General features: G+C 39.4%; 1 protein-coding gene across 3 annotated transcripts in view; it reads left to right on the top strand.

The window, feature by feature from the left end:
* LOC149263930 (serine/threonine-protein kinase TOR-like) overlaps positions 1 to 12,869 on the top strand; it is a 491,915-nt gene that overhangs the window by 177,795 nt on the left and 301,251 nt on the right. For all 3 annotated transcript variants that reach the window (XM_089426963.1, XM_089426958.1, XM_089426968.1), the window contains exon 31: positions 44 to 105. In XM_089426963.1, the coding sequence (XP_089283089.1) occupies positions 44 to 105 (62 nt within the window). The remainder of the gene's footprint in view (positions 1 to 43; positions 106 to 12,869) is intronic.

Below are 12,869 nucleotides of genomic sequence, written 5' to 3'. Positions count from 1 at the left end.
ATCAATTAGAGGCCTCATTTACTGACTGGAATTTGTATTTTAGGCTGCTGTTGGGATATTGACCTATTCACAAAAACATCTGGGTGTTCAATTAAAGGAATCATGGTAAGTTGTTAGTGTAAGCTTCTTGTCTCGAAAGGAATATCTTGATTTAGTTTTAATTCAAGATGACATAATTTGATTGTAAATATTTGCAACTGGAAAGCTTGATTTAGTATGATTTTAGAATTAAGTATACCCGCCTAGCCGCTTGTTCAGACAAAATGTCTTATTATTTCCACTTAGGGGCTTGTTTAGACAAAGTTTCTATAATTAAGTGAAGATGACTGGGTCTTAATTTTTTTATTGTTCTTTAATGAGTTGCTGACTCATAGCATGCCTGTAAATTGTGGATGTGGTTTTAAGTACATTTCTTTTTTGAAAAATACATCTTATATATGCATAAGAAAAGTGCAAGGGTAAGTACAATGAGCTTCATGGTTCTTCTGATAGCTACTAAAGAAGAAATAAAAGCAGAGTAATCTGAAGTTTGTGCAATCCAAAGATTGGACATCTTTAATCAACAAAGCTCTTTTCTCCAACAACTGATGATGTACCTCATCATTCCATTCTGAACTGAAAGCAGACAAAGATAACCTTATGCTCAAAAACAAATTTACACCTGAGTTTCCACAAAACAATTAGCGCCACTATCCTCAAGTAATGCGAAAGCTTGAAAAATGTAGCACAAACAAGGGCACAACCATCCTCAAACAGTGCTGCTTGCCAGTGAGCCCTGCCCTGAAAAAGCATCAAATGATGCTTCTTAAACCAGCTCCCATAACACCTAGCAAATCGATAGTCTTAGAAGATATGCCCCTCACTGTCTCCGGGCATTGAAAATCTGAACATAGGCCACCCAACAGACCAGTCTTGTCCAACCTGGCGTTAGATCTAAGTTGCAGGAAACGCTGCACAACCCCCAAGGTACCAAGCATGTTTCAGTATGGAAATGCCGAAACATGCTTGATATGTGCTTGAAATGCGTTTGAAAGGGGTGAAACATGTTTCACATTTCAGGCGCCATTCTGCGCATTTCACTGGCTGTACAATGTGTATCAGCATTGCTGGTGGGCTGAATACAAGTTATTTGAAAAAGAACAATAATTTATGAGTGGGGCAGCCTAATTATTCAAAGGATGACAATGAAAGGTAAAGGAGAATAATATCACCTTTGATTGTTTCAAAATGTTTGAGAGTGGTTCCAACCAGTGTTGTGAATATCTCGATAACATTCTGATTTTATCTCGAAATCACGATTTTTTGGCCTAGCCGATGTTTGCTGATTTTTAAAAATATTTTTATGGTATCTTATTTTTTTTTTTATATCTAGTGGAATTGGCAATGGTGGTGGTATCGTACTTGTGTTACACGGGGTCGAATCCCACCGGCTGCCACTATAACCGCTAGGAGGAACCGCCCAGCGCGCAAGAACGACCCTCAGGTTAAGACGAGACTTGAACCCGTGACCTGCACAGCAGCATGAACGACTTAGCAGACCGTCCGCTGGCCACGGGACCAAACCCCTGCGGGCTATTTTTATGGTATCTTAATTTTGCTGATGTTTGTCGATTTTTTACCGATATTTTCCCGATTTTCCCGATTTTTTGGTTTTAAGGACCCTTGCCGATTTTATCCCGATGCCGATGTTCGCGACATTGGAACTTCCAACCTCATTGGGTTTCATGTATGCTGCACGCATAGTATTTAAAACCGGAACTGGTAACCAACCTAGTCCACCTTTCAGACTGGTTTTTGAACTGGAATTGGAAAAATCGAGCTGGTCAGATCTCAATGAACTGGTCTTTAAAAAATACATGAAATAATTAATTTTTTATTGAAAAAATATTCCTAAGATTTAAAACCATGATTCCATACCAATAGGGACAAAATATGCAAAGTTTGCTCATCTTAAAGGTGAATATGTCAAAATGGCGCCGAGTGAAATACATATTAGCAACGAAATGCATAATCAATGAGCCTCTAAATGGCCTCTAGAGTCCAAAAACAATGCTACAGGCTATGGGGCCACTGGCATATTACAAATCTACATATCAGTGATCAACATGATCACTCTTCATCATGATCAAACTCATAACCACTAATAGACATGGAATCATCAATAGGAGCTACAAAAACATTGTCTGGCTCAGAGTTTGAGGACTCCTCACACTCATTTGCAACCTCAGTAGTAGTAGTAACAAAACTAGACATCAAAACTAAAAATCACTAATCAACATGATCACTCATCAAACTCATCATTGATTCAACACTATTAGAAATGGGATCATCAATGAGAGCTACATAAACATCATCTAGCTCAAAGTCTTCAGACTTGAATTGCTCAACCTTATAATATGGTAGAAATGGAAAAAGTTTAACATGACTAACCAATGATTTTGGTTTGAGTGAAGGGTTCATCTCCTCAACCTTATAATATGGTAGAGAAATCTTGGCATGCCTAACCAATTATTTTCATCTGAGTGAAGTGTACATTTTTGTTAAAGCCATCATAGAGGGGTTCAACAATCAATACCACCAACATCAACGAAGTTCAACAATCAATAACACCAACATCAAGGTACAGAAAGGGCTTCGTGCTCTTGACCAAATGCTAATCTCATACTCTCACGCGTGACAAAATCAAATGGAAACATTACAATCCCCCAAATCTTGAAATCTTGAAAACCATTAAGTCTGTTGAATTTTGAGCGAGATCTAAAATTCTAGTTTCTCTGTATGAATTCCAATGAGGTCGAAACCACTTTCAAATATCCCGAGTCTTTTCATGGTAATGTTAAAAATTTAAGTAAAAGGATGAACTGCCACTATCCTTTTAACATTACCATTGATTGCCAACATGCTTGTGTTGAGATAGGTTTTTTTATTTAGGCTTAGCATTTAGCAGGGGGAGGGTTGGTTTTATGGCCAAGGGGGGTTGTTTTGGAAGGAAAACCACCTGAAAAATTGCCATCGATGGTCCCGAACTCCCCCATAAAGGTGAGATCTAAGTTTAAGCACGCTGGCATTTGGGTGGGGGAAGGTGTTTTTTATGGCCAAGGGGGGTTGTTTTAGAAGGAAAATCACCCATGCTTCCTCCAAAACCACTTGAAAAGTTGCCATCGATGGTCCCGGACTCCCCACAATATTGACATCTAAGTTCTAAGCACACTGGTAACGACCCAAGTGGTTTATGAAGGAACTGACCAATTTGTGACTGGATTGGTACCAAATTGGGGTCTGCCTGGGCCTGAATGGGGTTATCGGTCTTAGCTTTGAATATATGTGTTAGAGTATTCTTCGTGGCTTATTTTTGATTAGATATTAGACCTCCGAGCCTAATGAATTGACTGGGTTGACCTTCGAGCCTAATGTATTGACTAGTTTGACTAGTTAGTGATTCGATCTTGCTTGTTTTGAATACTATCATAGCAAGAAACGCCAAAACTCCTAGAAGGTTTTGAGACAGGTATGGTTGGAAACAATGGCTTCGGAAAATGAAAAAATCGATTGAAATGTCATACAAACACACACAAATACGTGAATGGAGTGATTAGAGATAAATTAGTTTGTGAAGTGATTAAAGATAAAATTTAGTGGTAGATTAAATATTTTTTGGCCATAAAAGGTCCCCACATCCTTCTTAGGTGCTCCATTGAGCTCGCAGAAGCAAAAAAGTCATTGAAACAAGCCAAATTTGGCAGGAAACGGTGCAGATTTAGCCTGAAACATTGCCAAAACTTTTTGGCGGTGTTTCAACCATGTTTTAGTCACTTTTCGATGCCCTGTCGGTGGCGTTTTGACCACGTTTTAGTCATGTTTCGACGATGTTTCCGGGCATATCGGGTACATGTATGTTAGCTAGGTGGTCGTTTCCTGCAACATAGGATTCCATATGGAGAAAGTAGAATTTTACATCCCACTCAAATTTAGTAGACTTAATAGTTTTTAGGATTTCAGGAATGGGGTGATTGCAACTTTCCCATTGGATTCTATCATGTACGAGGGTATGGAACTAGCATTTAATCAAGAGCACTGTTGCCATACAATCTAGCAGGACCCTAGGAGGGGGACCTATAGGACAACTACTAGACGTAGTGACAACAATGGGACAAAGACCCACTGTCACCATCATTCATGCCCCCTGCTCTTTACAGACCTTCACCGATGGGAGGAGTCTCGGTAGGAGGAAATCACTTGTAATTGGTATGTCAACAACTAGGTATGAAGTGATTTCACAAATCCCATTCAAGGAGAGACATAATAAAGGCTCAATGCTTCAAAGAAGCTTAGGGCTCTCTAAGAAAGACCTAGGATGCAGACCAAGACCTAGGGCTCGAGATTTGCAATGATAATAGGTATGCTTAAGATCAAGATTCCAAGGGTGAGATAGGATCTCTCAAGAAGCTTTATAAGATGATATGACACTTCAAATAGGCTCTTTGCTTTCCTTGAGAGACCTACTAAGTACTTACACTAGATCTATGGTTTTTATGGATAATTGTGGGAAGAAATTCCTCCTAGGTATTCACTAGGTAAAGGTACAAGAGAGGAAAGTGTCTCTTATCATTTATTCTATCAAATACAAGGCTCATAGAACCCTCAAGGAGGCCACCTATCGAAGAAAAACAAGCTAGGTTCCATTCTAGGGCACACCTAGGGCACGAGGATATATGGAGAATTAATCGTGAGAATTCCACGAAAATTTGAGATCCTTAAGGGGAAACTGTTAATTTTAGATAACAATGGTATGTTCTATGCTTTAGCACAATTTACATAATGTTCCTTATCAGCCCAATGACAATTTCCAACTATTTTAAGTAGGAATCACATTAACTTATACACATTGACAGTAAATGCAGATAGAACATAAAAACATATGCAAAGGACAAGCCAAGAAAAGAGGACATAAGATGTGGCGGATGCCAGGGATAAACCCCAATGTGGGGAAACCCTTTGGTCAAATCTTCTTATTATTCTTCAATAGTTCAGCAAAGAGAGGGAGAGTACAAATATCAGAAATACAAGCCCAAAGCAGTTCTGCCAAATCAATAGTCAATGTAAACCTAACCAGAAAGTTAACGGTGGTCAAAGCTGCCCCAAAATGTCCTCCAAGCAGCTCGGTTAACAACAGAGGAATGCGACCTGCCAAGCGAGTCAAAGTCAAGTCAAAAAATACTTGGTCAACCCAGTCAAAGTATGCTGTAATTCTGGGTCAAACCAAAAAGTCAATGCAACAATCAACTCTGTCAAACAGTCCCCAATCACGTCGAAATCCATGCCAAAGAATGCGAACTACAGAAATCAAAATTCTGACCACAAAACATCAGTCAGCACTGGTCAATGCATGTCCTAATCTTTGAAATTTTCGGCCTCCAAAACCAATCTAGAAATATGCCTTCTTCCACACAAGGGAAGGAGAGAGAGCCTCCAAGTTGTACAAACCAATAAAGAGAGGAGAGAGAAGAAGATGTGATGAGATGAGTGATGTCCAAATGAGAGAAGGGTCACTTCTATTTATACACTTCATTGGGGGTGAGGAGACACATCCATTGGGCTTCTTGAGCTTACATTTCACCGAGGTCGACCTTGACAATTTGTCCATGAGACATCATGACTCAATTCCACTTCCCTTTGACTAGGCACATAGATTCTATATGGCTTCGAAGTTTCACTTTAGCCCACAAATGTTCCTTTCTTCCCAGATGCATCTAGTTTGTTTCTTTTCTCTTTCGGTACATGAAAATATTCGGGACAACCAAAAATTCTAAAATGAGAGACATTAGGTTTCTTACCCAGTGTTGCAGGAAGCGCCCCCCCCCGGATCCTAGGCCGGAATCGCGTCCCGTACGGAAGCGTTCCGGAAGCGCCCTAGGAAGCGCGATTCCATTTTTTCCGAAGCGCGATTCCAAAATTTTAATGCGCTTCCTGGGATTCGGGTAAGGATTTTAGAGAGCAGTTTCGGTGATATGACTGAGATTACTATCTCGGATCTCATAGAAGATTGCGTTGAAGATTGGGTTCAATTTTGTTATGTATCACAATGAATGCGGATTGCAATGGAGACAGTTCTGTTATGTATTACAGTGACTCAATGTTATTCCTATCACAGTTTCGATGCTACCTTGATTTCGATGCTATTACAGTGATCACACTTCGGTGATATTACAGTGATCACACTTCGGTGATATTACAGTGATCACACTTCAGTGCAGTGATGCAGTCACAGAAACTCGAATTATCTCTGAAATAAAATTTGGGTACCACAGTAAGGTAATGCAGATTAAAGGTTTTGTGCTACCACAGTCTTGGTGCCTCAACAGTAAGAACAGTCATCAATAGATTTTGGTATAACTACAGTGATACAAATTTGGTATCACAACAGTGAGAAAGTTTTCATCACAATAAGAAGATCTTGGTACCTAACACAGTCTCAATGATAAGGGTTCGGTGAGAAGGTTTCACTGTCAAAATCTTGACGCATAACAATGATATTACAAGGATAAGGACTTTGCATCACATACATAGAGATTCGATCAAGGCACTTCAGAGTTTCGATGATATTATGTAATGCTTAAATCAAAATTTTCCCATTTAATTTTACAATTGAATTGCTAAATTCATGTAATGCTTAAAAATTTGATGTATGTTTGTAATAGCTAGAATATAGATGATTGTTGTACATACTAGTAACTACAATGGAATCATGGATGCCATATCTATCTTGATTTATGCAAAAATATGCATGTTTTCATGTCTTCTACAATTAATTTGGTATTTGGGATGTTTGTTTTGAGTATAAATGCAAAAAAATATAAAAATATATATATATATAGCAGACGCTTCCGCGGACGCTTCGCTTCCTAGATTTTTGGAAAATGACGCTTCCGCGCTTCCGCTTCGCGCCCGCTTCGTGCAACATTGTTCTTACCGGTCAAAACTTCTTCGGGTATCTTGAAGTCCAAAGCTATGGACTATTCTTCGTGGTTTATTTTTGATTAGATATTAGACCTCTGAGCCTAATGAATTGACTGGGTTGACCTTCGAGCCTAATGTATGGACTAGTTTGACTAGTTAGTGATTCGATCTTGCCTGTTTTGAATACTATCATAGCAAGAAACGCCAAAACTCCTAGAAGTTTCTGACACAAGTATGGTTGGAAACACTGGCTTTGGAAATTGATTGAAATGTCATACAAACACACACAAATACGTGAATGGATTGACTAGAGATAAATCAGTTTGTGAAGTGATTAAAGATAAAATTTAGTGGTAGATTAAATGTTTTTTGGCCATAAAAGGTCTCCACACCCTTCTTAGGTGCTCAATTGAGCTCGCAGAAGCGAAAAAGTCATTGAAACAAGCCAAATTTGGGAGGAAACGGTGCAGATTTAGCCTGAAACATTGCCAAAACTTTTTGGCGGTGTTTCAACCATGTTTTAGTCACTTTTCGATGACCTGTCGGTGGCATTTCGACCACGTTTTAGTCATGTTTTGACGATGTTTCCGGGCATATCGGGTACATGTATGTTAGCTAGGTGGTCGTTTCCTGCAACATAGGATTTCATATGGAGAAAGTAGAATTTTAGATCCCACTCAAATTTAGTAGATTTAATAGTTTTTAGGATTTCAGGATTGGGGTGATTGCAACTTTCCCATTCGATTCTATCATGTACGAGGGTATGGAACTAGCATTTAATTAAGAGCACTGTTGCCATACAATCTAGCAGGACCCTAGGAGGGGGACCTATAGGACAACTACTAGACGTAGTAACAACAATGGGACAAAGACTCACTGTCACCATCATTCAATGCCCCCTGCTCTTTACAGACCTTCACCGATGGGAGGAGTCTTGGTAGGAGGAAATCACCTGTAATTGATATGTCAACAACTAGGTATGAAGTGATTTCACAAATCCCATTCAAGGAGAGACATAATTAAGGCTCAATGCTTCAGGGAAGCTTAGAGCTCTCTAAGAAATACCTAGGATGGAGACAAAGACTCAGGGCTCGAGATTTGCAATGATAATAGGTATGCCTAAGATCAAGATTCCAAGGGTGAGATAGGATCTCTCAAGAAGCTTTATAAGATGATATGACACTTCAAATAGGCTCTTTGCTTTCCTTGAGAGACCTACTAAGTACTTACACTAGATCTATGGTTTTTATGGATAATTGTGGGAAGAAATTCCTCCTAGGTATTCACTAGGTCAAGGTAAGAGAGAGGAAAGGGTCTCTTATCATTTATTCTATCAAATACAAGGCTCATAGAACCCTCAAGGAGGCCACTTATCGAAGAAAAACAAGCTAGGTTCCCTTCTAGGGCACACCTAGGGCACACCTAGGGCATGAGGATATATGGAGAATTAACCATGAGAATTCCATGAAAATTTGAGATCCTTAAGGGGAAACTGGTAGTTTTAGATAACAATGGTATGTTCTATGCTTTAGCACAATTTACTTCAATGTTCCTTATCAGTCCAATGACAATTTCCAATTATCTTCAGTAGCAATCACATTAACTTATACAAATTGACAGTAAATGCAGATAGAACATAAAAACATATGCAAAGGACAAGCCAAGACAAGAGGAAATAAGATGTGGCGGATGCCAGGGACAAACCCCAATGTGGGCAAACCCTTTGATCAAATCTTCTTATTATTCTTCAATAGTTCAGTAAAGAGAGGGAGAGTACAAATATAAGAAATACAAGCCCAAAGCAGTTCTGCCAAATCAATAGTCAATGCAACCCTAACCAGAAAGTTAACGGTGGTCAAAGTTGCCCCAAAACGTCCTCCAAGTAGCTCGGTCAACAACAGAAGAATGCGACCTATCAAGTGAGTCAAAGTCAAGTCAAAAAATACTCAATCAACCCAGTCAAAGTCTGCTGTAATTCCGGGTCAAACCAGAGAGTCAATGCAACAATCAACTCTTTCAAACAGTGCCCAATCACCTCGAAACCCATGCCAAAGAATGCGAACTACAGAAATCGAAATTCTGTCCACAAAACATAAGTCAACACTGGTCAACGCATGTCCTAATCTTTGAAATTTTCTGCCTCCAAAACCAATCTAGAAATATGCCTTCTTCCACACATGGGAAGGGGAGAGAGCCTCCAAGTTGTACAAACCAATAAAGAGAGGAGAGAGAAGAAGATGTGATGAGATGAGTGATGTCCAAATGAGAGAAGGGTCGCTTCTATTTATACACTTCATTGGGGGTGAGGAGACACATCCATTGGGCTTCTTGAGCCTACATTTCACTGAGGTCAATCTTGACAATTTGTCCATGAGACGTCATGATTCAATTCCACTTCCCTTTGACTAGGCACATAGATTCTATATGGCTTCGAAGTTTCACTGTAGCCCACAAATGTTCCTTTCTTCCCAGATGCATCTAGTTTGTTTCTTTTCTCTTTCGGTACATGAAAATATACAGGACAACCAAAAATTCTAAAATGAGAGACATTAAGTTTCTTACTGGTCAAAACCTCTTCGGGTGTCTTGAAGTCCAAAGCTATGGAGTATTCTTCTTGGTTTATTTTTGATTAGATATTAGACCTCTGAGACTAATGAATTGACCGGGTTGACCTTCGAGCTTAATGTACTGACTAGTTTGACTAGTTAGTGATTCGATCTTGCCTGTTTTGAATACTATCATAGCAAGAAACGCCAAAACTCCTAGAAGTTTCTGACACAGGTATGGTTGGAAACACTGGCTTCGGAAAATGAAAAAATCGATTGAAATGTCATACAAACACACAAAAATACGTGAATGGATTGATTATAGATAAATTAGTTTGTGAAGTGATTAAAGATAAAATTTAGTGGTAGATTAAATATTTTTTCTCCATAAAAGGTCCCCACACCCTTCTTAGCTGCTCAATTGAGCTCGCAGAAGCAAAAAAGTCATTGAAACAAGCCAAATCTGGAAGGAAACGGTGCAGATTTAGCCTGAAACATTGCCAAAACTTTTTGGCGGTGTTTCAACCATGTTTTAGTCACTTTTCGATGACCTGTCGGTGGCGTTTCGACCACGTTTTAGTCATGTTTCAACAATGTTTCCGGGCATATCGGGTACATGTATGTAGGATTTCATATGGAGAAAGTAGAATTTTAGATCCCACTCAAATTTAGTAAACTTGATAGTTTTTAGGATTTCAGGATTGGGGTGATTGCAACTTTCCCATTGGATTCTATCATGTACGAGGGTATGGAACTAGCATTTAATCAAGAGCACTGTTGCCATGCAATCTAGCAGGACCCTAGGAGGGGGACCTATAGGACAACTACTAGACCTAGTAACAACAATGCGACAAAGACCCACTATCACAATCATTCAATGCCCCCTGCTCTTTCTAGACCTTCACTGATGGGAGGAGCCTCAGTAGGAGGAAATCACTTGTAATTGATATGTCAACAACTAGGTATGAAGTGATTTCACAAATCCCATTCAAGGAGAGACATAATAAAGGCTCAATGCTTCAGGGAAGCTTAGGGCTCTCTAAGAAAGACCTAGGATGGAGACCAAGACTTAGGGCTCGAGATTTGCAATGATAATAGGTATGCCTAAGATCAAGATTCCAAGTGTGAGATAGGATCTCTCAAGAAGCTTTATAAGATGACATGACACTTCAAATAGGCTCTTTGCTTTCCTTGAGAGACCTACTAAGTACTTACATTAGATCTATGGTTTTTATGGATAATTGTGGGAAGAAATTCCTCCTAGGTATTCACTAGGTCAAGATAAGAGTGAGGAAAGGGTCTCTTATCATTTATTCTATCAAATACAAGGCTCATAGAACCCTCAAGGAGGCCACCTATCCAAGAAAAACAAGCTAGGTTCCCTTCTAGGGCACACCTAGGTTACAAGGATATATGGAGAATTAACCGTGTGAATTCCACGAAAATTTGAGATCCTTAAGGGGAAACTGTTAATTTTAGATAACAATGGTATGTTCTATGCTTTAGCATAATTTACTTCAATGTTCCTTAGCAGCCCAATGACAATTTCCAATTATCTTCAGCAGCAATCACATTAACTTATACACATTGACAGTAAATGCAGATAGAACATAAAAGCATATGCAAAGGACAAGCCAAGACAAGAGGACATAAGATGTGGCGGATGCCAGGGACAAACCCCAATGTGGGGAAACCCTTTGATCAAATCTTCTTATTATTCTTCAATAGTTCAGCAAAGAGAGAGAGAGTACAAATATCAGAAATACAAGCCCAAAGCAGTTCTGCCAAATCAATATTCAATGCAACCCTAACCAGAAAGTTAACGGTGGTCAAAGCTGCCCCAAAACGTCCTCCAAGCAGCTCGGTCAACAACAGAAGAATGCGACCTGCCAAGCGAGTCAAAGTCAAGTCAAAAAATACTCGGTCAACCCAGTCAAAGTCTGCTGTAATTTTGGGTCAAACCAAAAAGTCAACGCAACAATCAACTCTGTCAAACAGTCCCCAATCACCTCGAAATCCATGCCAAAGAATGCGAACTACAGAAATAGAAATTCTGCCCACAAAACATAAGTCAACACTGTTCAATGCATGTCCTAATCTTTGAAATTTTCGGCCTCCAAAACCAATCTAGAAATATGCCTTCTTCCACACAAGGGAAGGAGAGAGAGCCTCCAAGTTGTTCAAACCAATAAAGAGAGGAGAGAGAAGAAGATGTGATGAGATGAGCGATGTCCAAATGAGAGAAGGGTCACTTCTATTTATACACTTCATTGGGGGTGAGGAGACACATCCATTGGGCTTCTTGAGCCTACATTTCACTGAGGTCGACCTTGACAATTTGTCCATGAGACATCATGACTCAATTCCACTTCCCTTTGACTAGGCACATAGATTCTATATGGCTTCGAAGTTTCACTTTAGCCCACAAATGTTCCTTTCTTCCCAGATGCATCTAGTTTGTTTCTTTTCTCTTTCGGTACATGAAAATATACGGGACAACCAAAAATTCTAAAATGAGAGACATTAGGTTTCTTACCGGTCAAAACTTCTTCGGGTATCTTGAAGTCTAAAGCTATGGACTATTCTTCGTGGTTTATTTTTGATTAGATATTAGACCTCGGAGCCTAATGAATTGACCGGGTTGACCTTCGAGCCTAATGTACTGACTAGTTTGACTAATTAGGGATTCGATCTTGCCTGTTTTGAATACTATCATAGAAAGAAACGCCAAAACTCCTAGAAGTTTCTGACATAGGTATGGTTGGAAACACTGGCTTCGGAAAATGAAAAAATAGATTGAAATGTCATACAAACACACACAAATACGTGAATGGATTGATTAGAGATAAATTAGTTTGTGAAGTGATTAAAGATAAAATTTACTGGTAGATTAAATCTTTTTTGGGCATAAAAGGTCCCCACACCCTTCTTAGGTGCTCAATTGAGCTCGCAGAAGAGAAAAAGTCATTGAAACAAGCCAAATTTGGGAGGAAATGGTGCAGATTTAGCCTGAAACATTGCCCAAACTTTTTGGCGGTGTTTCAACCATTTTTTAGTCACTTTTCGATGACCTGTCGTTGGCGTTTCGACCACGTTTTAGTCATGTTTCGACGATGTTTCCGGGCTTATCAGCTACATGTATGTTAGCTAGGTGGTCGTTTCCTGCAACATAGGATTTCATATGGGAGAAAGTAGAATTACAGATCCAACTCAAATTTAGTAGACTTAATAGTTTTTAGGATTTCAGGATTGGGGTGATTGCAACTTTCCCATTGGATTCTATCATGTACGAGGGTATGGAACTAGCATTTAATCAAGAGCACTGTTGCCATATAATCTAGCAGAACCCTAGGAGGGGGACCTATA

This window comes from Pinus tabuliformis, chromosome 6 (genome assembly GCF_031772625.1).
Source record: "Pinus tabuliformis cultivar Carrire ecotype Pingquan chromosome 6, CPIR1, whole genome shotgun sequence".
NCBI classification, from domain to species: domain Eukaryota; kingdom Viridiplantae; phylum Streptophyta; class Pinopsida; order Pinales; family Pinaceae; genus Pinus; species Pinus tabuliformis.
This window is presented reverse-complemented; position numbering and strand designations above follow the sequence as displayed.